The 23,868-nt window shown below is 42.1% G+C and overlaps 3 protein-coding genes across 4 annotated transcripts; 2 read left to right on the plus strand and 1 right to left on the minus strand.

The window, feature by feature from the left end:
* Nucleotides 1-755: 755 nt before the first annotated feature.
* Nucleotides 756-4,842, plus strand: LOC311138438 (protein canopy homolog 2-like). Its single transcript, XM_084173119.1, has 6 exons — nucleotides 756-843; nucleotides 1,559-1,664; nucleotides 1,814-1,929; nucleotides 2,118-2,315; nucleotides 2,603-2,699; nucleotides 4,319-4,842. Exons 2-6 carry the CDS (start codon nucleotides 1,559-1,561, stop codon nucleotides 4,360-4,362), a joined length of 561 nt encoding a protein of 186 aa, XP_084029245.1. The 5' UTR covers nucleotides 756-843; the 3' UTR covers nucleotides 4,363-4,842.
* A 723-nt stretch (nucleotides 4,843-5,565) lies between these two features.
* LOC311138519 (citrate synthase, mitochondrial-like) lies at nucleotides 5,566-16,631 on the plus strand. Its single transcript, XM_084173232.1, has 11 exons — nucleotides 5,566-5,731; nucleotides 8,623-8,670; nucleotides 9,548-9,655; nucleotides 9,789-9,854; nucleotides 11,564-11,695; nucleotides 12,272-12,460; nucleotides 12,650-12,849; nucleotides 13,014-13,143; nucleotides 13,393-13,494; nucleotides 13,718-13,927; nucleotides 14,224-16,631. The coding sequence occupies exons 1-11, from the start codon at nucleotides 5,678-5,680 to the stop codon at nucleotides 14,395-14,397; spliced, it is 1,413 nt and encodes a 470-aa protein (XP_084029358.1). The 5' UTR covers nucleotides 5,566-5,677; the 3' UTR covers nucleotides 14,398-16,631.
* Nucleotides 16,632-17,025: 394 nt separating this feature from the next.
* Nucleotides 17,026-23,868, minus strand: LOC311138520 (coenzyme Q-binding protein COQ10 homolog A, mitochondrial-like). 2 transcript variants are annotated; one of them, XM_084173233.1, is made up of 5 exons: nucleotides 22,098-23,868; nucleotides 21,092-21,205; nucleotides 20,138-20,330; nucleotides 19,932-20,033; nucleotides 17,026-19,439 (listed from the first exon to the last, which is right to left on the minus strand). In XM_084173233.1, the coding sequence occupies exons 1-5, from the start codon at nucleotides 22,238-22,240 to the stop codon at nucleotides 19,272-19,274; spliced, it is 720 nt and encodes a 239-aa protein (XP_084029359.1). In that variant the 5' UTR covers nucleotides 22,241-23,868; the 3' UTR covers nucleotides 17,026-19,271. The 2 variants fall into 2 exon arrangements, with proteins under 2 accessions (XP_084029359.1, XP_084029360.1); XM_084173234.1 differs by having other exon boundaries at nucleotides 21,092-21,238.

Genomic DNA, 23,868 nt, shown 5'->3' on the forward strand with positions numbered 1-23,868 from the left:
TGCTGACATTGAAGGAGATGTTGTTGTCCTGGCAGTCACTGACTTCCTCTCTATAGGTGGTCTCATCGTCGTCGGTGATCAGGCCTACCACTGTTGTGTCATCAGCAAACTTAATGATGGTGTTGGAGTCGTGCACGGAAACGCAGTCGTGGGTGAACAGGGAGTACAGGAGGTTACCTACCCTCACCACCCTCCCAGTTGCAGAGAGAGGTGTTCAGTCCCAGGGTCCTGAGCTTAGTGATGAGCTTGGAGGGCACTATGGTGTTGAATGCTTAGCTGTTCAACGTCATACTGTTGATGACATAGCAGTGAGCACTCACCCAAGTGCTCCTTCAGCAGTGTCTACTCAGTTTGGACAGAGAGGAAGAGGCGAAGCAGACCAATACGCAGAACAATAAGATGGCCAATAAGCAGACTGCCCGCTTTCCCGCCTTTGGGAGAATGACCCCATTGTTAGGGCAGAGAGAACAAGACCATCTCGTCATATACATTATCTCTGGTTTGAAGTTCCAAATGCAAACAGGCAAAACGAAAGACAGCCATAGATCATTGCACATCAGCGATTTTAATGCAATCCACTTAATATTCTAAATAAAACCACTGTTTCACTAAATATTAATTTTTACGTTGAAGACCGGTGGCTATTTGCCATGAAATCGAGAAATCGGTTCCTCGCTCTCTGATTAAATTTGGTTTGGGTCCTAATTGTCTCTGGCATAAACTCGGACAACTCTTGGTAGCATCCCGTTGCATACGTCACCAGTTTTTACTGAATGCAGTGGAACAGCGTGGAATGAAAATCTCCATATCTTTGTAGCGGTGGCTGAAATTCACAAACAACAGGTCATTACTAATAATTGAAAGTTGAATTGTATATTTGTTACACGTTAGAGACTGTTCAGCGCAGTAGCATGCATGAATGTTCAGTGAGAGTGTGATTTACCATTCATTTATTTTGATTACGTTACTTAGCTAGCACAGAGTTTCTAAACCCAGAAGCGCAACATCGCGAGACTTCCGGGAACGCTTGCGAAACAAGCCGGGGTTGGGCAAGTCAATGGGAGAAGTGTCATTTTTCCCCCCTTAGTTGTACATTTTCTCGAAATGTAAATCACAACCTAGATTCGAGACAATGTTTTAAGTAGTTGAACATGTTATTACTACAACCGCGTGAAAGTGATCAACTGAAAGTTATTCATTTTCGTCAAAAACACCTTTATATCGAAGGAGTGCCTTTGGACAGCGTGCACATGCGCAGTTTGGCGCCAAACGACCGTTATACCCGATTGTGTTTCTACGCATGTGTTTAGCTAGTCAACGTCGCCATGACATCGCCTACAAGTGTGATCGGGGATTTCTATTTATAGAAGCAGTTTTAGCCTATCTTCATACTGTACTGTCTTTGGCTGTTGTCCCTGAACATTAAAAAAAGTACTGTTCACTGACCGTTATGACAACTCATTGAGAAGGACTTTCATGTCTCCATAATGTTTACATTATGTTCTTTTTCAGTACAATTTGATATTTGCTGTTTTTCTTCCTCTCCAATTTTGCTTAGATGAAGATGTGGTATCCCTTGCAATCTCTTGCTCAGTGTGTGCTACTTGTTCTCCTTGTAAGCCACTGCCAAGGAGCCAGGAAGGACCAGGATCTCAAATGTGGAGGTAAGTATTTGGACTTCTACCTATTTACTACACTAGAACCCATTTAATCTCATAATTTGATCTCAACACCCTTATTTTCTACATTGTGCATCCACATTTGGTCCACATACCTTAATTGAGCTACCTAACATTTAGTTATTCTACATCAGCATGTAGGGCCATGGTGGATGAGATGGAGTGGGCGATATCCCAGGTGGATCCTAAGAAAATGATCCAGACTGGGTCTTTTAGAATCAACCCAGATGGTAGCCAGTCTATTAGAGAGGTAAGGGTACCTGATGGCTACTGGGTCCTACATTGGCCTTATTTTACACATTCAATTATTTATTTGTAGGCTGGGATTCTACAGAATAAATAAAAAATACATAGTCATGTATGATTAGTGTTTTCTATCGGGTTATCACATTCTCTCTTTTTGAGCTCACCAACATTGTTGTGTTCCCCCCCCCCCAGGTTCCCCTCGCCCGCTCGGAAGGTAACCTCCTAGAGCTGATGGAGGAGGTGTGTGAGAGGATGAAGGATTATGGGGAACTTGTGGACCCCACCACCAGCAGGAAGACCTACGAGAGGTTCACATCTCGGGACGGCAAACCCATGGACCTCTCAGAGGCTAAACTGGATTCCAGAGTCACATCCAGCCTGAAATATGCTGTGGGTAGCTTTTTCATTTTCACATGTTGGGGAGTAGGGACTAGGGACGATGACATGCTATAGCTCATCAGTGTGACATTCTAGAACCTCTAATATAGTGAATGATAATGGCAATAATGACTAAAGTTGATTGCAACGTTCACCCAAACATACCAATGCAGTAAGGGGGAAACTTTCCATATGTTTGTATTGTGGATTGCAATCCAATGGCTCCAAGCTCCTGCAACTCACTGAAATGTGTCCCACTACATCTTATTAAACCATTATTTTCTCCGTCTTACCCCCAGTGTGAGACCATCGTTGAACAACATGAAGATGAGGTCATCGAATTCTTTGCCCATGAAACTGACAATGTCAAAGACAAACTCTGCAGCAACAGAACAGGTATGCCATCCTATTACTTGATCCAGTACATGATCTTGACCACCAGAGACTACGGCTCAATCCCAATACCCCCCCCCCCCCCCCCCCCCTAGCCCTCCTCCTCGGTGGGGGAGTGTCACTCAAAAACGGAGCAACTAGTGGTAGGGAGAGATGAATAGCCCTAGGTAATGGAACATTTCTACATCACTCACGCACATCAGAAGTCGCCAACGGATAGCCTACCACGCAATTCATTGGCGACGGGCCTTGTTTTTCAAAATGGCTGTACTGGCGGCATTAATCGTTTTCCTTATATTTCTCATGCAACAAATACGTACTTAACATATGAGCAACAAATGAGAACAGCAAAACAATGTGGCCGTAATGTACCCATCCTCTGGCTGTGGTTCAATGTGGAGCTCAATTGACATTGAAATTACTAAAACCAAATCAAAACTGTGTAAAAATGAAAATATACTTAAGCAATAATGCCAGAGGAGGTGTGATATATGGCCAATATACCACGGCTAAGGGCTGTTCTAATGCGCCACGCAACGCGGGGTGCCAGGACACGGCCCTTAACTGTGGTATATTGGCCATATATCACAAAACCCTGAGGTGCCTTATTGCTATTATAAACTGGTTACCAATGTAATTAGAGCAGTAAAAATAAATGTTTTGTCATACCCGTGGTATACCACGGCTGTCAGCCAATCAACATTCAGGGCTCAAACCACCTAGTTTATAACTGCATTTATAATCTCTTCATTGTCCAGCTTGCTAACAGTCATCGAAACGAATGTTAGTCAGGGAGCATCAAATTCGAAAAGATATGTCATTTTGACGGCGAGGAAATATAACCAATTTTAATTGCGGCCCTCCGGACCTCAGTCATGACCGACTGCGAGAATAATGAGTTTGACACTCCTGCTCTATATAATGACGATATGGTTTCCGCCCTAAAGATAGGAGTCATTGTCGCAAAGGCGGGAGGAGGTGAGATCAGGTGGGAACATTCTAGCCAATGAGAGGGCAGATACGCGCGTGAACAACAGACACAACTCCGATATGAAATAGTTTTTCTCAAAGTTGCCGAGATGCCGTGTGCGTCCACTTATATTCGTAACAACCTAAACATTACAAAACGTATATTTGATCAAATAAGCCTCACTTAGCAAATTAGCAATCACATTTTTTTGTTGATCAAATCCGACACTCATAGACTTCCATACAAAAAATCCCCACTTGGTCTGCTTATCGCTGTGTTCTCATGTGGATAGGTTTTGATGGGAGTGGAGCCTCTCGCAGAGCTTCATGGGAGTTTTGAGTACCACTTGGTAGGAAGTCAGCAACTCTATTTGCTTTGTTTGGAGGGCCAACTAGAGGGCTGAAAAGGCACTACGCCTTGCTCAAAGTTGAATTGGGACACCACTCCCACTCCATACGGCTCACCGGATCGTGCAAAACTGAGGGGGAGGGCAAAGGGGGCGCATTGGGATGGAGCCTAGGGACTACATGTACTACTATTGGGGATGCAGCTCTTACAAAATTGTTTGCTGTAACGAATTGTAATACAATATGTGAAAAGTGTACAAATCTATATAAAAATGACGTAACTCATTGATGGTTTTTCTCTGCAGACCTTTGCGACCATGCTCTGCAAATCCCTCATGATGAGCTATGATTCCGTCCTGCACTCCACGCAGCTCAGCTTTACACACAGCTACCTTCCACCGCGTTACAATGGGGATGGGGACTATCCAGAGTAGCTCCAACACCGGGTGCTTAGGAATGAGGGGAGGGGAGGATTGTAGAACAATCTTGTAATGTGTATATTACTGCAATTAAGTGCTATTAATGTCTTACACACAGCTGTAGTAACAACAACAAAAAAATCATGCTGGATGATTTCACGAAACATTCTCATGCTTACACTCTTGAAGCAAAATGGTGAATAAAATTCTGTAACAAGTTAGATACTGTAATTGTCCAACATGGTTGCTGATCTTGTGATGCTTGTTGCTTTGATTAATTGTATTCTGTGAATGATGGAAAGGTTTGATTACACTTTCTTAAACAAGTCCAATTTTCTATTTTGTGTAATCATTTGTCACTGTCATCTGTTTTTCATACTTTGTTGTAGAAATATATATATTTCCATCAATCTGGAGTCATTGTTTTCAGGGATGTTTGTTTTGCATTACACACATTTGTAAGAAGAGCAGACTACTGTACTATCAGATAATGCTCATGCAGTTTTAAGCCATTGTGTTTTAAAATGTTTAAAATAACATTTTCATGTTACACTAACAAAATAACAATCTCATGTCAGTAAAGACCACACTTTTGGCAACTTAATTTATGCTAGATTAGATGCTAGATTCATACACACCTACCCACATAGGCAGATTATGGCCACAGATAGGCTAAACCTGCTTCTCCAATAAAAATCCCCATCACACTTGTAGGCGATGGCATGGCGACGTTGGCTAGCAAAACCATGAGTAGAAGCACGTCATCGGGTCCGGTCGTCTCGCGCCGTACTGCGCATGCGCACGCCGTCAAATCAAAGGCACTCCTTCAATAGTTGTTTTTGTCGAAAATGAAAACGTGTCAGTTTGTCACTTTCACGAGGTTGGAGTAATAACATGTTCTACTGAAGACATTGGCTCGAATCTAGGTTGTGCCTTAAGATTTCGAGAGAATTAACAACTAAAAAAGAATTGTTCACTAATCTCATTGACTTCTCAAACCCCGGCCTGGTCTGTTTCGCAAGCGTTGCCGGAAGTCATGCGATGTTGCGACTCTGGGTTTAGAAACTCTGTGTTATGGTTTCGTTCGTCACCCAAACCCCAGCCAATCCCCTCTGTAGGCCTGTTCATCTCTCTCAACCTTCACCTATCAAACTCAGGAGGGGCACCTTCAACAAGGTACTGGGGATTTTTAGCAGTACAGTAGGATAATATTTAATATACCAAGACAAACCCCTCACATCCATCATGTCCCTACTGTCCGCCTGCAGGTTTTCCCCGAAGCTCTTGCATTCAACGAAGGTAAAGCCGTTAGCTAAAGGATATGGCATCTAATTGGGGGCGCTGCATTGTCCCCATGCCGTAGATAGTATGCTAAAACGCTGGCTAGCCCAACCGGCTATCTAGCCACTTGCCAATCAGAACCAAACGTGAAGCTAGCATTTAGCTAGCTAAATAATTTAGGCCTTAGCTAGCCCTGAAGTGATGTCTGTTGTATTTAGCTAACGTTGGCTAGCTATGACTAATTTTGTCAGGTAGATTTGTCATTGAGTTGAAGCACAAATATACAAACATAATGAAGTTATCCAAATATAACCATTTTTTCTGTAGCCTTAATTTTTCTCTGTAGCTAGCTAACAAGTTAGCTGACTAGTAGCTAGCTAATTAGCTAGCATAAGTTAGCATTCAGCCAAATCCAAACATGTTTTGTTATTAGCTAGCTGGTTTAGCCAATTAAATAGGGTCGTTTACTCAAATGGCTAACTGTTAGTAATAGTAACATGTCTATCCATTTGTCATGTTATTTTCTTTGTAAATCCGTTTTTGACATTGTAAACGAGTAACATTAGCTAACTAACAAAGCTAGCCAGCTAAACTATGTAAGTAGCTATGCTAACACTGTTACTATTAAATATTAGTTTTATCTGTGCTAGTAGCTACTATTCTGCCAGCTGTGTAGTTTGCGACTTTGCTAGCCTTTGCTCAAAGGCTGGAGCTTCGTACCTAACGTTAGCGAACTAGCTAACGTTAGATAGCCAGCCCCTTTCTCCATTTGAGCTTGTGATGAGAATTGTCCCAGTTTGTCAAAAAATAACATCTAGTTAATTCATATATTGCCTTGATATTGTGCCATGGACCGGACTCGGAGTAGATCAAGAGACCGGCTAGTTAACGTTAGTTGGTGTAGGCTACTGCATGTTTCAAGGAAATACAAAGTTCCCATTTCTTGCAATGCATTTTCCATTCCCACAATGTTAATCTCACAGCTGGAGGCAAGTCACACTGTCTTTGGCTGTAACTCCTCTTGAAAAGGCATCCCTTGCATGCAAAGCAAAAGAGGACCAGCCATGATTGATCAGCTGGAACACAGCAGCACATGGAATAATTTGAGTGAGGCTACCAAATTTTTCAAATGATCTTATGTCTGGATTATGTGAAGGCATTTTTCCAGTTGGCAAAGATCTACACTGAACAAAAATATAAATGCAACAATTTCAAATATTTTACTGAGTTACAGTTCATATAAAGAAATCAATCAATTGAACTAAATTCATTAGGCCCTAATCTATGGATTTCACATGACTGGGAATACAAAATATGCATCTGAAAGGCAGTCAGGATCTGAGTGACCACCATTTGCCTCATGCGGTGCGACATCTTCTTCGCATAGAGTTGATCAAGCTGTGGCCTGTGGAATGTTGTCCCACTCAATGGCTGTGCGAAGTTGCTGGAGATTGGCGGGAACTGGAACACACTGTCGTACACTGTGATCCAGAGCATCCCAAACATTGCTCAATGGGTGACATGTCTGGTGAGTATGCAGGCAATGGAAGAACTGGGACATTTTTAGCTTCCAGGAATTGTGTACAGATCCTTGTGACATGGGGCCGTGCATTATCATGTTGAAATGTGAGGTGATGGCGGCGGATGAATGGCACGACAGTGGGCCTCAGGATCTCGTTACGGTATCTCTGTGCATTCAAATTGCCATCAATAAAATGCAATTAATTGTTGTCCGTAGTTTATGCCTTCCCATACAATAATCCTGCCGCCACCATTGGGCACTCCATTCGCCCACACAACGCAATACACACTGTCTGCCATCTGCCCGGTACAGTTGAAACCGGGATTCATCTGTGAAGAGCACACTTCTCCAGCGTGCCAGTGGCCATCAAAAGTGTGCATTGGCCCACTGAAGTCTGTTACGACGCCGAACTGCAGTCAGGTCAAGACCCTGGTGAGGACGACGAGCACGCAGATGAGCTTCCCTGAGACGGTTTCTGACAGTTTGTGCAGAAATAATTTGGTTGTGCAAACCCACAGTTTCATCAGCTGTCCGGGTGGCTGGTCTCAGACGATCCCACAGGTGAAGAAGCCGGATGTGGAGGTCCTGGGCTGGCGTGGTTACACGTGGTCTGCGGTAGTGAGGCCAGATGGACGTACTGCCAAATTCTATAAAACGACATTGGAGGCAGCGTATGGTAGAGAAATGAACATTAAATGATCTGGCAACAGCTCTGGTGGACATTCCTGTAGTCAGCATGTCAATTGCACGCTCCCACAAAACTTGAGACATCTGTGGCATTGTGTTGTGTGACAAAATTGGCCTTAGTGGCCTTTTATTGTCCCCAGCACAAGGTGCACCTGTGTAATGATCATGCTGTTTAATCAGCCTCTTGATATGCCACACCTGTCAGGTGGATGGATGGATTATCTTGGCATAGGAGAAATGCTCACTAACAGGGATATAAACAAATTTATGCACACAATTTGAGAGAAATAAGCTTTTTGTGCATATGGAACATTTCTGGGATCTTTTATTTCAGCTCATGAAACATGGGACCAACACTTTACATGTTGCATTTTATATTTTTGTTCAGTGTATTTCTGTGCATTCTGAATTGAGGTCACTACAGTAGGCTGTGTCCTTATGCCCTTCTTAAAACACTTAGAAAGAACATGGATGATCTTCACTCAGTGCTGTTAACAATGCTTTAATTGACTCCTTGCTCAATCAGTCATACGTTAGAATACCTGTAAATGCATTGGCAAAGGTATTTGCTACTGCACAAATGTCTATCATTCACAATTATCTGTTTATTATACTTTATCACGGAACTCAAGCTTCAGTCTCTCTTGCAGTGATGAGGTAGGCTGATTGCCTCTCTCCTGACGGTCCTTGTGCCTTTCAGAGTGCAGCATGTCTCATCGTGTCTTCCAGAAACGCCACTACATCAACAGTAAGTACTCTGGCTGGACCTCCTTTTTTCAATTTGATTTAGGCTACACACATATGCTTTTTACTTAGCACTGCTGTGATGGGGGTCATTTTGAACTAATAATATCTATTTTATATAGCACTTTTCAGTCGCTTTAAAAACAAAATCAACAATTTAACAACAAATGTAGGAATCTGGCGGTTCTTGGGCAATGGTCTTAGATGATAGGCAGTTCAGAAAGGTAGTATCTTGAGAGGAGGAAGCATAGATTGTGGTCCTCTGTAGCTCAGCTGGTAGAGCACGGCGCTTGTAACGCCAAGGTAGTGGGTTCGATCCCCGGGACCACCAATACACAAAAATGTATGCACGCATGACTGTAAGTCGCTTTGGATAAAAGCGTCTGCTAAATGGCATATTATTATTATTATAGATGGTACAGCCAGGCAGGGAGGTAGAGACATCTGACAGACAGGCCAGGAGCTCTTCATCGGGCACCTCGTCCTCTTCGATATTAGGCAGGCTGGATCGTCCACTACTGAAATGTAGCACCCACCTGGGTGATGCTTCGGCGACTGTAAAAGCACCAGTAAGACCACCACACAACACTTGGTCCAGAAAAGCCCCCTACGAAGCAAGCCTATGCATCCACTCCCACCGCAGTCCACTTCCCTCTAGGAACTGGGTCAGGGGGCCAAAAATCAGATGCTGTTGATCTGGTGTTGCTGCATCATTCAAATCATTTTAGCTAGCTAGCTAGCTAGGCAAGCCAAATATAAATTGACTAGCCATAATCAGTCCTGCAAACTGGGTGGCCCTAATTAAAGAGAGCTGTTTTTTGATTAACATCGTCTTTCTAAATGTGATTTTTAATTTTTTTTCTCTTGCTGTGCCGTTGTAGAACCTGAGAGATGTGCTCTTGGATCTCGTCCCTAAAGAACAGAGTAGGATTAAGAACTTCAAAACGCAGTATGGCAAGACCAACATCGGCTCGATCACTGTGGATATGGTACGTTAAGCTCACCTGTCATTTGTAAACATTCTAGTACCCTTTTCAGTCCCAGTTGAAGTGTGAAATATGGTAGCTGTGGATATTAAGAATGCCTAAGCAGAATTTTGTGTGTGTGCCCTTGTCTTTACAGATCTACGGTGGGATGAGAGGAATGAAGGGCCTGGTGTATGAAACCTCAGTGCTGGATGCAGATGAGGTGAGTTGGTCTGTGCAGGGAAAGAGGATCGAATGCAAAGTATCGGGTAGGGGGATAGATTGGGCGTTTTGCCCCTTTTCTATTGCTTGTTGGTATCTTAATTAACCTCTTAAGGATCTGACCTTTTTTTCCATTTTCGCCTAAAATGACATAACCAAATCTAACTGCCTGTAGCTTAGGACCTGAAGCAAGGATATGCATATTCTTGATACCATTCGAAAGGAAACACTTTGAAGTTTGTGGAAATGTGAAATTAATGTAGGAGAATAACACATTAGATCTGGTAAAAGATAATACAAACTAAAAAACATGCGTTTTCTATTTTTTTGTTAAATCATCTTTGAAATGCAAGAGAAAGGCCACAATATAATATTGCAGTAGGCGCAATATAGATTTTGGCCACTAGATCGCAGCAGTGTGTGTGCAACGTTTCAGATTGATCCAGTGAAGCGTTGCAATACTGGACTATTTTGTATAAAGTCTGCCCAAATGTGCCGAATTGGTCAATTGATACATTTTCAAGTACATAACTATAGAGAACATACAAAAATTATATGGTAATACAAAATGTAAGTTTACACACTCCCAGGAATGTCATACATGATTGATCATTAGCTTATACACTAACTTTAACACATCTAGATGGCCGGGCGGGGTGGGTGTGGAGCCAGAGACAGCAGGGGTTCAAACTGTAGACCCCAGTTCCGACATTTGAATATAAAAATGGATTTTATCAAACAAAACTATGCTACATTTTATCTCTGGGACCCCCAGGATGACAAATCAGAGCAAGATTACTGAATGTAAGTACATTATTTATCTTGAGAAGTGAATGTATCAAACCAGTTGCCGTGATACGTTTTTTGTTGTTGTGCACTCTCCTTAAACAATAGCATTGTATTTTTTCACTGTAATAGCTACTGTAAATTGGACAGGGCAGTTAGATTAAGAAGAATTTAAGCATTCTGCCAATATAAGACATGTCTATGTCCTGGAAAGTTTGCTGTTACTTACAACAGTCATGCTAATCACATTAGCGCATGTTAGCTCGTCGCTCTGGATAAGAGCGTCTGCTAAATGACTAAAATGTGAATGTAGATAATGCATACGATTGTTTACATTTAGCTTAGATAATAGATGAGATTGTTTACACTTAGTCTAGCTAATGAAAAAAAGAGAGGCATGCCCTTTGCTACATTTTCTTAAGAGAAGTCCTGAGGCTGAGCTGAAGAGAATTGCTTTGAAACAGATTGATTTCAATGCTTGCTCAGCACTCCCCTGAGAGAGATGGCAGTATGCAAATGTTTTGCATAGTACTGAATGAAATGGAACTAAATCAAAACCCTCCTGTGTCTGATGCTTGAAACTAGAGAACTACCTACTTAAATAGTGAATTGACATTGAGATTCTAAATGGTTTTCTTTGGGGAGCTTTGTTTTTCAAGTCCCACCATATTCATCAGCTTATATTAGCTGAGAATAAGAAGGGTGTCATTTTTCAGCCAGTTCAGCGCCACTTATGGAGATTGGCTTGAAAGTCATAACACTCATGTGACATGGGGCCTATGGGTTATGTAATATCAATGTGGGTAGTGGGATCAAAGGTATTTGATAAAGACTTATGGTAGAATTATGTAGATACCTATTTATGGCAATGATTACGACTAAATCGTTTTTTGTGGGTCTCTTTAATATTTTTTTTTTTTTTAGGGAATTCGTTTCCGTGGCTACAGTATTCCGGAGTGCCAGCAACTGTTGCCCAAGGCTCCAGGACGTGCCGAGCCCCTGCCTGAAGGTCTGTTCTGGCTGCTGGTGACAGGCCAGGTGCCCACAGAGGAACAGGTGAGTGTTAGCTAGGTAACGCATTATGGAGAGAGAGTATGGCACAGCAGCTTAGCAGTAGGTCTAGGTAGCATCTTAAATGTTGATACAACAATCCCTTGTATAATGGTACAGAACACAGATAACATGATGTACATATTCAATGAAAAGGGTTGACCCATATACCATAAACCACAACATAAAGCTTTACAATTGACGAGAGCTTTTAATTATTTTTTAAAATATTAAAACATACAATCTACCTGCAGTAAAGCTGCTCAACATTTACATTACATTCAGTCATCTAGCAGACTCCCATCCAGATCGACCCACAGGAGCAACCAGGGTCAAGCGCCCGCCCAAGGGCACGTCGACAGATCTCCCACCAAGTCAAAATGGGGACCAGATGATAGCTTTTTATATTTTTATCTGTGGGAGGTTTGCTTCCATTTTGGTTTAATGACCGATGATATTTTGCATAGAAAACTATATTCAGTGGCCCCCTTTGTGATTGTAAGGGCTTAAACCATCACGTTTGATGTGAATAGTTTTACCAATTACCCTATTGCTGATTCTGTGTATTGTATCTGTCCCCAGGTGAACTGGTTGTCCAAGGAGTGGGCCAAGCGTGCAGCTCTTCCCTCCCACGTGGTCACCATGCTGGATAACTTCCCCACCAACCTCCACCCCATGTCTCAGTTCAGTGCCGCCATCACCGCTCTAAACAGCGAGAGCAGCTTCGCCCGGGCTTACTCCGAGGGAGTCAACAAAGCCAAGTACTGGGAGGTGAGCTCAGGAAATGATGTTGAATGGTGCATGCTGTTGCTCAGTAGGACAAACTGTTGGGAAATGTAGCAAAAGGTTTTATCAACTGAACGCGTCCCAGTTATAAGACGTAGAGATGGTGTAATCTGATCTATTGAAAGAGTGCTTTTGTCCGAATAGACTATTGACATAAATGGTTTCTTCTCTCAGTTTATCTATGAAGACTCCATGGATCTTATCGCTAAGCTGCCTTGCGTGGCGGCCAAGATTTACCGCAATCTTTACCGCGAGGGAAGCAGCATCGGCGCCATTGACTCCAGTCTGGACTGGTCCCACAACTTCACCAACATGTTGGGCTACAGCGACGCCACGTTCACTGAGCTCATGCGCCTGTACCTCACCATTCACAGGTCAGTTTTATAGAAAATGCTACTTCATTCATAATTATGTAGTTTATCATCCTTGTTAACTTTTGGGTGTGCATATTCAGCTACTGCTCCGTCATTGCATCAGTGCAGTTATGTGGTTGCATCACTCATTCATTCACACACTTCCCCTTTCTCCTTTGCTACAGTGACCATGAGGGTGGTAACGTGAGTGCCCACACCAGCCACTTGGTGGGCAGTGCCCTATCTGACCCCTACCTCTCCTTCAGCGCAGCTATGAACGGTCTGGCCGGACCCCTTCACGGATTGGCTAACCAGGTGTGTACGGGTGCTAATGTCCAAGTTAACATCCAACCTACTACTGCTGATAATACTTTGATTCAAAGCAATGCTATCGGAGTTGCTTAGAAATACCTACTTTTCTGTTATTTTGATTGTTAACATAATGGCGAGATGGGAGCAATACGAAACTATAATAACAGCAGTCATGATAATGGCGAATGAGAGCAGTGATTTGTCTAGGTTGGAGTGAGCCCCTGCCTGACCTCTGACCTGTGCCCCTTGTAGGAGGTGCTGGTGTGGCTGACAGCACTGCAGAAGGAGATGGGAGGAGAGGTGTCTGACGAGGCCATGAGAGACTACATCTGGAACACCCTCAAGTCTGGAAGGGTGAGTGGACTGGTCTGGAGGGCAGGCCAAGTTGGGTCAATGGGGGGGATGAGTCAATGACAGGAAACCCAAGGGACACTTTTCCATCTCTACCTAAAAGTTTAGTGAACAGGTGCACAAAACAAAGGACACATTTACATTTGAGGAATAAGCTGCAAAGGGAATGATATGTAACCTTAGAGAGTCAACCTACCTTTTTGACCTTCTGTTTGTGTTCTCTCAGGTGGTTCCAGGCTACGGCCACGCTGTCCTGAGGAAGACAGACCCCAGGTACACCTGCCAGCAGGAGTTTGCCTTCAAGCACTTGCCCGACGACCCCATGTTCAAGCTGGTGCACCAACTCTACAAGATTGTGCCCAACGTGCTGCTGGAGCAGGGCAAGGCCAAGAACCCCTGGCCCAACGTGGACGCCCACAGTGGAGTGCTTCTGCAGGTGGGGCAGGAGGATAGGGCAAGCTATTGCGGTACACTTCCAACTGATTGGGAGAAAGGCCTCCTCCCTCTCTTGAAGGGATGTTGAAAAATGTACAATGTCAAATTTGAGCATCTTTTCGTAGTTTGTTCCAGCCTAGTGAACTGTCAAAGCCATATAAAAAGATTCTAGCCATTCCTACTCTACTTTAGCTGTCCCCTTTTAGATATCACATACAATTGGGAGTATTATAATTAGACCTTCCCCTGTGTTGTGAAATTAACCCTCCATCCCCTCTCTCTCTCCTGTCCTAACAGTACTACGGCATGACAGAGATGAACTACTACACGGTGCTGTTCGGCGTGTCCCGAGCCCTGGGGGTGCTGGCCCAGCTGATTTGGAGCCGAGCCCTGGGCTTCCCCCTGGAGCGCCCCAAGTCCATGAGCACGGACGGACTCATGACCCTGGTGGGGGCCAACAAGTCCGGGTAAAGGTGAAGTATCAAAGGAAGAGGGGAGGAGGGCAAAGAAGAACAAAAGGGGGGGAGGAATAGGGGAGGGGGATGCAAAAGATACAGTACACTTATGAAAAGGGCCTTTGCTGGATTTAGTCTGTTCATGTCAGACTAAATGCCGGGCGTACACTACACGGCTTTCAAAATCCTAATATCGCTGAGCCTCTCGCATTAAACAACTGTCTTTCCTGTAGTTTATTGTCTTGCCAACGTAGTGGTACGCACACTAAACAATGTGTCACACACTACAAGATTCTTCATTTGGTCGTGAGGATTCTCGATACCACGCTGTCTCGCGAAAACAATGTAATGTGATTAGATTGTGTAGCTACAATGAGCTGTGGCCCAAAGCAGCCTCATAAACGTTTTCAGTTAGACATTCACAAATCAAATCATTTTATTTGTCACGTGCCGAAAACAACAGGTGTAACCCTTACCACACAGAGTTGAATTGAATAACATTGCTTGTGGACTTCAGAGCTATAACGATTTGACACTTTGGCTTTGGTTAATGGCAAGTACAAACGCATACTAGTAGTAGTCATCACTCCTGCTTGAGAGTCTATACATTCTGGGTAATGCGATACATCATCTCACTGGCTTCTCTGGTGAGCTATCATTGGCTGTTGCTGATAACAGTTCTCAAAATGTGTCGTTGCACATCTCACACTACAAGAGCACAGCAGATTTTGTGCTGATAAAATCAAACGTTTAAAAATATCGGGACGGCTCAAAGACAGGATCGGTAGCCCTCAGATTGCGTCTCTGGCCCGCTCACATTATACGAGCGTCGGTGACGGCAGTGCACCCCGACTAGGCAATGACATGGGGCTTTTGTCTCCGATCTCAAACTTGTCTGGGGCCAAAATCGTGTAGTGTACACCTGGCTTGAGGTAATATTTTTTTTCTTTGTGAGACTGAGCCATGGTAGTTGTCTTATATATTTAAGCTGACCAGGTTTTGTAAAGAAATCAGAATATCATGTCAATTTTTCAGTTGTAGAATCTGGGGCACTTGCATTGTCTGACGGAATTATCCAAAATACCGAAACAAAAGAACACTCCATGGCAGACAAGGTCCTTCTGTAATATAACCACAGTATATGTTTAGAATATGTAAAGTATGTAAATGACCAGGGTCTGTAGGTTCGTAATAGGATACTGCTGCCCCTTTCATCAATGATTGACGTCACACCACTATCAATCAAGGCAGAGTTCACTTATTCCACCTCTTTTTGCCAGTGCTCGCCAACCCCATTGCACCTCTGGTAAACGGAATACTCTGCAGGTTGCTTCTATTGGGAAGGGAGGTTATTGTTTTGAAAAGTGATCAACAGGGTAAGAAGACGGCACTGTTTTACATTTTATTTGGAATCTAGCCGAGCTGAAAGGGTTGATTTTAAACATTTTTAAATTATATTGTGTAATATCAGAATGGGGGGGGGGGGGGGATTTTTCTTGTAGACTTTTTCTTCAAGACCTGAGGGCAACGTTAAAACAACATAAATTGAACTCAATCAATTCAATTTCTTATGACAATGTAACATTTCCCCTTTTCATCAGAAAAATTAAAGTAATTCGAGAGCTGGCTAGCACTTACTAATAGCACGCGTGACCCGTTAATATTGGTGTCTCAATCGATGTACTATTAGAACTATTAAAATGTTTGTTTTAGAAAGTTTGCTGGTTTTACTACGTCCAACTGTAATGTCTCATGTTGCTCATGAAGCAAGTACACATCTGACATGCCATACCAACTAATCTCATTGTGTTCAACTGGATTGTTACGGTACAGATTTGCTTGGTTTAGTTTTAAGGTTGCTCTCAGGCCTAGGGGGTGGGGGGGCCTTATGTGTTTTTAATAGTCTGTTTCAATGCAGACCATATCAATACACTCCAATTGGGCACAGAGGTCCCAACACCAACAGTACCCCCTCACACTGTCTACCCCCTATAGTGTCTTTTCCCAGCTGATTCAGTCCCACATAGTATATATGTATTTTAGGTTTTAAGTTTGTCCTGTTCCTGTATTTGATCCTGTTCTAACCAAACCTCAGGTTATTCTGGTTTAAAGATAAATACACCTTATGTGAGATCATTGTAAAGTGGAGAAATCTGAATTTAGTAATCTAGCAGAGCGGGAGTGTACAGTGGATGTGGGAGAGAAAATGAAAAAATAAATAAAATAATTCAAATAAATGTTTAACAATTACCATTTTTCCCCGAATACTCAGATTTATTGCTGTCTGTTTATGTAACTGTAACTGCCGCCATTCTTTCCTACAATAGAAATCCACAATCCACTGGCTATCACAACATTTATGGAGATGTGGTTTTTCACCTTCTTTACCTGAATGCATTTACAGAAGGTGTGGTCATAACGGGTTACCACAGAACAGAGTCTCATGTTATTCAGTGCCGGCTGTATGGTACATACTGTATGTGTTGGCTGGCTGGAGTATTCTGAGGACGTCTGTTATTAATAGTGTTACAGACATGTCTCCACAGCACTCAGGTTTCTGCTTCCCTTTGGCCTGGTCAAGATGTCTCATGCCTGTGGTATGGAAACTGTATTCTTCCAAATAAACAACAGATCAGTGTGCTTTGGTCAGGAAATACAAAATTGGTATGTGTTGCAACTGTGGTTTCAAATGACAAATTGGCTCACGAGGTGCTCTACAAATGTTGGGGGCTAATTATCAATGCTCTCTCTCCTAATTTGCCAAGCACTCCTGTGACCTGATAAATGTCCTGATATTGACAAATGCGACAAAAGTTGTGCTTTTGTTTTAAAGACTAAAATACATACATAATGGGAAGCACTGAGGGGTTGTAATGGCTGGCAGGACCTTAGGAGCCCTGATTCCCACCAACAGAATCAACCTTTTTCAACATCTCCAGCACCACCCCACCATATGTGAAAATGGCATGTGTCTATGTTTTCTAAAAAAGATTGAGGAAGATAAGTGTTTCCAATGACAACCAATTAGTAGGCAATGCCTACTCATAATTGGTTAAAATCACGATGCACACTGATGATGTGGTCATTGGAAACTTTTTTTTAATCAAAACATAAACATGCCATTTTCACACATGTTGGGGTGGTGCTGGAGATGAATATGAAGTTGAAAAATGGAAATGTCCCTTTAACCCCAAAATAAACATTAAGGCAAATCAGGGGAATGTTATAGGACAGTGATATAGAAATCTCCCCTCCAATCTTTGAATTAAATGTGAGTGATAAGAATTCAGAATATTACATTTAAACACCACATAGGCAAATGTCATAATCCTCCATAATACTATACAAAAATAAACGCAACATGCAACAATTTTTTTTTTTTACTGAGTTCATATAAGGAAATCAGTCACTTAAAATAAATAAATTAGGCCCTAATCTATGGATTTCACATGACTGGGCAGGGGTGCAGCCATGGGTGGGCATAGGCCCACAAAGGGCTTTATTACAGAGAGAAATACAAAGCAGGGTCTGAGAATTAGGTCACCAACTACTAACATCCTGTGGTCCGTATATCTTTGGTTACACTAATTAAAACCTAAATACACTTAACATAAATAAACACAACATGTAAAGTGTTGGTCCCATGTTTCATCAGCTGAAATAAGAGATCCCAGAAATTGTCCATATGCACAAAAAGCTTATTTCTCTCAAATGTTGTGCACAAATGTTTACATCCCTCTGTGAGCATTTCTCCTTTGCCAAGATAATCCATCCACCTGACCGGTGTGGCATATCAAGAAGCTGATTAAACAGCATGATCATTACACAGGTGCACCTTGTGCTGGGGACAATAAACCACCACTCTAAAATGTGCAGTTGTCACACAACACAATGCCACAGATGTCTAAAGTTGAGGGAGCATGCAATTGGCATGCTGACTGCAGGAATGTCCACCAGAGCTGTTGCCAAATAATTGAATGTTAATTTGTCTACCATAAGCCGCCTCCAACGTCATTTTGGAGAATTTGGCAGTACGTCCAACCATCCTCACAACCGCAGACCACGTGTATGGCATCATGTGGGCGAGCGGTTTGCTGATGTCAGCGTTGTGAACAGAGTGCCCCATAGTGGTGGTGGCGTTATGGTATGGGAAGGCATAAGCTATGGACAATGAACACAATTGCATTTTATCGATGGCAATTTGAATGCACAGAGATACTGTGACGAGATCCTGAGGCCCATTTAAAAAAAAAAAAAAAGTATCTGACCAACTGATGCATATCTGTATTCCCAGTCATGTGAAATCCATAGATCAGGGCCTAATCAATTTATTTCAATTACTGAATTCCTTACATGAACTGTAACTCAGTAAAATTGTTAATTATATTTTTGTTCAGTATAGATTCAATGTGTGAATCTCTGGACATGATTCAAACCAGTTAAAACATTTTATGAAAATCAAGTGGGTGTGACATGATAATTCTGACCACCCAAAATATATTATGTTCAGTTCCCTTATGAGTCCCCAGTTACCTAGCTGAAGTATCTACCGGATTGGTAAATAGAACCTTGGAAGCCTGCCAATTCATTACACCTATCAAAATATGGAATTTGCTTCAGTAAATATCAGGCTCTGCAGCAAATTGGCAATAAATGGGAGAATGGCCTAAGAATCCAGTACATACGGAGGATGGTCCCAGTCTGAAATGATAGTCTTTTCACATGCAAGTAGTGGCTGTGTTGTTCAAGCAGTCAAGCTGGAGATCCATTCCCCACTTCAACCCTGTCCAACAACAGTCATCTAATGGTCGTCCACAAAATGGTCCTTGCAATGGGTTGAAGGTGGGGAAAACGTGTGGATCTCCCAGATATGTACAAGCACATAGAGGCTCACGTTTGGTTCACCTCATGGAACTTGAGTTCTCTGGGTATTTTAGTCTCTGGGCCAAACTTGGTGCAAGCTCGGCGCTCGAAGGCAACAACCATTTTCTTCACGACCTCATCAAAGAAGACTGTCGCTAACTGCGAGTGTAGCAAAGAGCGAAACTCGAAAGATATCTGCAAGACAATAAGCAAAGGTGGAAAGTTGTTGAGGTTCTGTTCATAATCATGTTTCCCCAATAGGTTAGGTCAGGTAGCTTAGTGGTTAAGAGCGTTGTGCCAGAAAGCTAATGTGATCCTTGTCTTTTTATTAGCGGCCATCACTCTGTTTTCTCCCGCAATTGCATAGCCTATAGAAATGTTGCTCAACATGAACTCATGGGCTCTCATGAAGTGTTTGATTAGATTTTCGAAAACATTTGCATTGATGTCAGAGTGATTAGAGGGACAATAGAGTGCTGAGTACCAGGCAGTTAGCAAGTTTGGTAGGTTACTAATGACCTGCAGCAGCATCAGAGCTTGGAGAAGCCTAATTACCGTGACTAAATAGTCATGTGGAATTTGACTGCCTTCATGACTCGTGACCGCCGGTGTGGCGGTAGTAAGGTCACCACAACAGCCATAGCTGCATAGCAATAGTATTGCATGGTGCGACAAGGAAACACTTACAGAGAAATCAACAGTACAGGTTCTGGGATAACCAGGTATTCCAGGGCTGAAACGCCATATTGTCTCCAAGTGGTTGAACAGTTTGCCATCTGTGCATACAGCCTACGGAAAGGGGAAGTGGCAGTAAAAAGAGATGCAGTGCATGTTATTATTGGTGAATAACTTTAAAGCACTGCAAAACAATAGACTTGATTGGGCTTACGAACCTTGACTAGATGAGGGCGCACATTGGTGATCATGGAGGTGTATCTCTCGACTATAGGGGGGAAACCCACTTCCAGCTGGGCTTTAGCGTGGCTGGCTCTCTGCATGATGAACTGAGATTTCTTACACCACGGAACAAAGTGCTTATAATCGTCCACGTTGGCTACCACATCATACATCTCATGCATCGAGTAACTACAGAGAAAAAAGGGGGAAATAGTATTCTTAGCATATTTGCATGAGACCATATGACGATACATTTAGTCTTTACACTGAATAATGATGCAATGTGCTTGATTTGATGTTAGTGTATTTGTCATTTACATGACTCTGTTGTTCAGGGATAGTAGTAGGCTCTTATCAAAGTTCACAGATAGAAAACGCTAAGTATGCGGCCCATGTCATACGTTTTTTCTCAATATTGTTATGGGATACAGGACATGTCAGAACTAGAGCACAAGGGGATGCTTTGATTAAAGGCCAAGTGCAGTAAAAACATGATTTTCCTGTGTTTTATATTTCAACACTGAGGAAATGTCAAAGGCCCAGTGCAGTCAAAAACGTGATTTTGCTGTGTTTTATATACAGTATATTTCCACACCATGAGGTTGGAATAATACTGTGAAATTGGGAAAATTATAATACAATTTTAGCGTAAGAGCCGTTTGAAAAGACCACCTGAAATTTCAGTCCGTTTTGGTGGGATGGAGTTTTGGCCTGCCTGGTGCAATCACCAGGCGGTAAATTAGTTAATAGACCAATAAGAAAGAGAGTTCCAAACCTCTTTGCCAATAACAGCTAGTTGTCAGTTTTCCCCTCCCAGCAAAATTCTTGCTTGAGGAATAGCTTTTTGCTTAGAAGCTTTTTAATTTTTTTTTAATTAGGGCTGCATTGGACCTTTAAATTAATCAGCATTTAGCCATGTCCACTGAAGCACAGATGCAATCTCTACATACCCAATGATTCTTCGTTCTGAATACTGTTTCCTCTTGTTGGCCAGACTAAGGAAGGTTCTGCTAGAGGGAATGATAGTTGTCCTCCTGTCAAAATGGATAAGAATCCTGGGGGTCCTGGTCATAAGGATGCCACAAGATGTCACATATCTGTTGGTCCAAGAATGATCAGTAACTGACTTGCAAAACCCCACTTTAAAACACCGGTTCATTGCATTTTAATAAATCCCATCAATAAGACCCTTGTTATAGAATGTTATAAGTTTAAACCCAACCGACACCCAAATTACCGTAAAACGTTAATTAAACGCGAGTCTCAAATAGCCTTCTGTCCCTTTTAATAGCCGGGCAACAGCACACATTTCAGCAAATAAACACCGGTTTCAAATAAATGCCGGGTCTAAATTAATTGTTTACGAGGTAACCATGAATTACCATGAATTGTTTGAGGTTTAATGTTTGATTTGTTACATTAAATAATTCAGTAATGACTCGAAAGAATGATTGCAAGCATCCGTTTTTATCGCCAGTAAGAAATTACTAGCCATTGGCTGCTAACAGCTGAGAACTGCTAGCTAACTGGCAAGCACAAAAACAGTCAACAACTTCGGGAGTACAGACCACTAGAAAACGTCAGATCGCATTCTATTGGCGAAAGTAAGAACTGCCGAAAATGCACAGTCAAAGGAGAATAATTATTGTCAATTATTATTTTTATATAGAGGCATACTAAGACAAAAGAAACGTGGCACCGTGTGTACATAACACTGTGCAGAAAATGAAGAAATTGATTAAAATGCTGGAAGTGAATGCTGGAATTAAACATTTAACAATGCAAATTAATAAAAGCTGTGTGCTTTAAGGAAATAGAAGCCTGGCTCAAATAGAAGCCTGTCTCGAATAAGCGCCTGTTGTGTTAAGTTATTTAAGCAACTAAAGCCCAGGCTATTAATTGAAATGGTATGTACTTTGTAACCGCACCATCATCACCCCTACCCCACTCCCTTACCTGATTGGTTGTTTAATCCTTATTCTTGGCCCCAACACTGTATTCAACCGGTTTGTGCCAAATGTAGAGACATCTAGCAACTCACTGAATGTCCGTATGCCTATAGGCAATCGAAAGGCCGTCACAGTGGCCAACCCAGCCATTTGTTATTTTAGAAGACAGTAATGACTGGCAACAGCAACAATCCTGCAAATGACCTAACCTAACTAGCCTGCGCTACACAGCCAAGCTATGGGATGGTGTGCGCTACTAGAAAGCTAACCGGCTGATGCTATCGGAAAACATGTTTAGAGGATTGTATTACACATTTACGTATAATTAGTAACGTTAGTTCAAGAATGTAAAATGTCTAGCTAGTTAAACTAGTAGTTTGTAACAGGACAATTTTAGCTAAATATCTACTACTAACGTTGGCGTAAGCGTATAAAGTTAGCTAGCCAGGGAGCCACCAGCTAACGTTAGCTACCTAACTAACGTTTCAGAAATGCCATTTCTCGACTTCTAGCCTCAATCGAATGAAATGCCATAACTGTTTAGCTAACTAGCTACATAACGTTTCGTCCGCCAGCTTCTTCCTTTTTACTGCTTTACCCGGCAAGGTCCTCTGATGGAAAAGAGTATCTATTACATTGACAAGATAGTCGACTGACCCCTCTATCAATGGAAATACATGTCCGCAAAGGCGGAAGGTAAGTGGGAACATTCTAGCCAATGAGAGGGCACATACGCGTGTGAACACCCATATAACATTTTTCTCAAAGTTGCCGGAATGCCATGTGCGTCCATTTATATCAGTACGTTAGTAAAAATCTAAACATTACGAAATTTATATTCGATCAAATAAGCTTCACGGAGTAAATTCGCGATTACATTTTTTGTTAACCAAGTTCGAGACTCTCCTTGACCTCCAAACTAAAAATCCCCACTTTGTCTGCTTATCATTGGATTTTCGCGCTGACAGATTTTGGGCGCGGAGTTGATCCTCTCGCTTCGCCTCTTCCTCTGCTGATAGTCACCGGCTAGAAGTATCGTTATGCTGCGTTCATAACCAAGTGTGAAGATGGCACTACATACGACTGAAAAATCCACTTGAACTCCCCTAAAACTGGTAATAAAGATAAATAGTAATGGCGTATTTTTGTAGGAACCAGCAATGGTTCGTTGGACAAAGCCTATGAGCAAAATGAATGGCGTTTTTGTAGGGTTTTTGGATAAACTCCGAAAATAAGGTATGTGGTTAAAAACAGGCTTAGGATATCTTATGTTTATGCACTTTATTACAGGCAACAATTTTAGTACTCATCACTGCATTCTCTACCAGAACGTTTTTGGGCCCTCTTTGATATCACTTAGGTTGATACATTGCTATGTTTTCATTTATAAATCCCTTTTACAAAAGGTCCCACTATACCTAACATCATTACTAAACTTTAGACATACGAGTTACCGCACCAGTCTCTGGGATGGATAACTCTAGAAGTTAATTTGGTCTACTGAGTTAGGTAAATCAGCTTTTAGTTTTCTTGCACCTTATTTGTGGAACAACCTTCAAAATGTTCTTACATTTGATGTTCTGGTGCCTTTAGGGCAATACAGAAAGCTGATTGAGGACCTTATTACTGATGAATGTGTTTGTTTTTTATGACCATGTTTTTCTTTCTTTCTTTCTGCTTGCATTTTGTATTTATATTTTGATGTGTGTATTTTCTGTAATGTATGTAATTCAGGGCTCATCTGTAAAATAGACCTTGGTCTCAGTATGACTCTGACA

This window comes from Coregonus lavaretus (genome assembly GCF_964263955.1).
Source record: "Coregonus lavaretus genome assembly, chromosome: 12".
NCBI classification, from domain to species: domain Eukaryota; kingdom Metazoa; phylum Chordata; class Actinopteri; order Salmoniformes; family Salmonidae; genus Coregonus; species Coregonus lavaretus.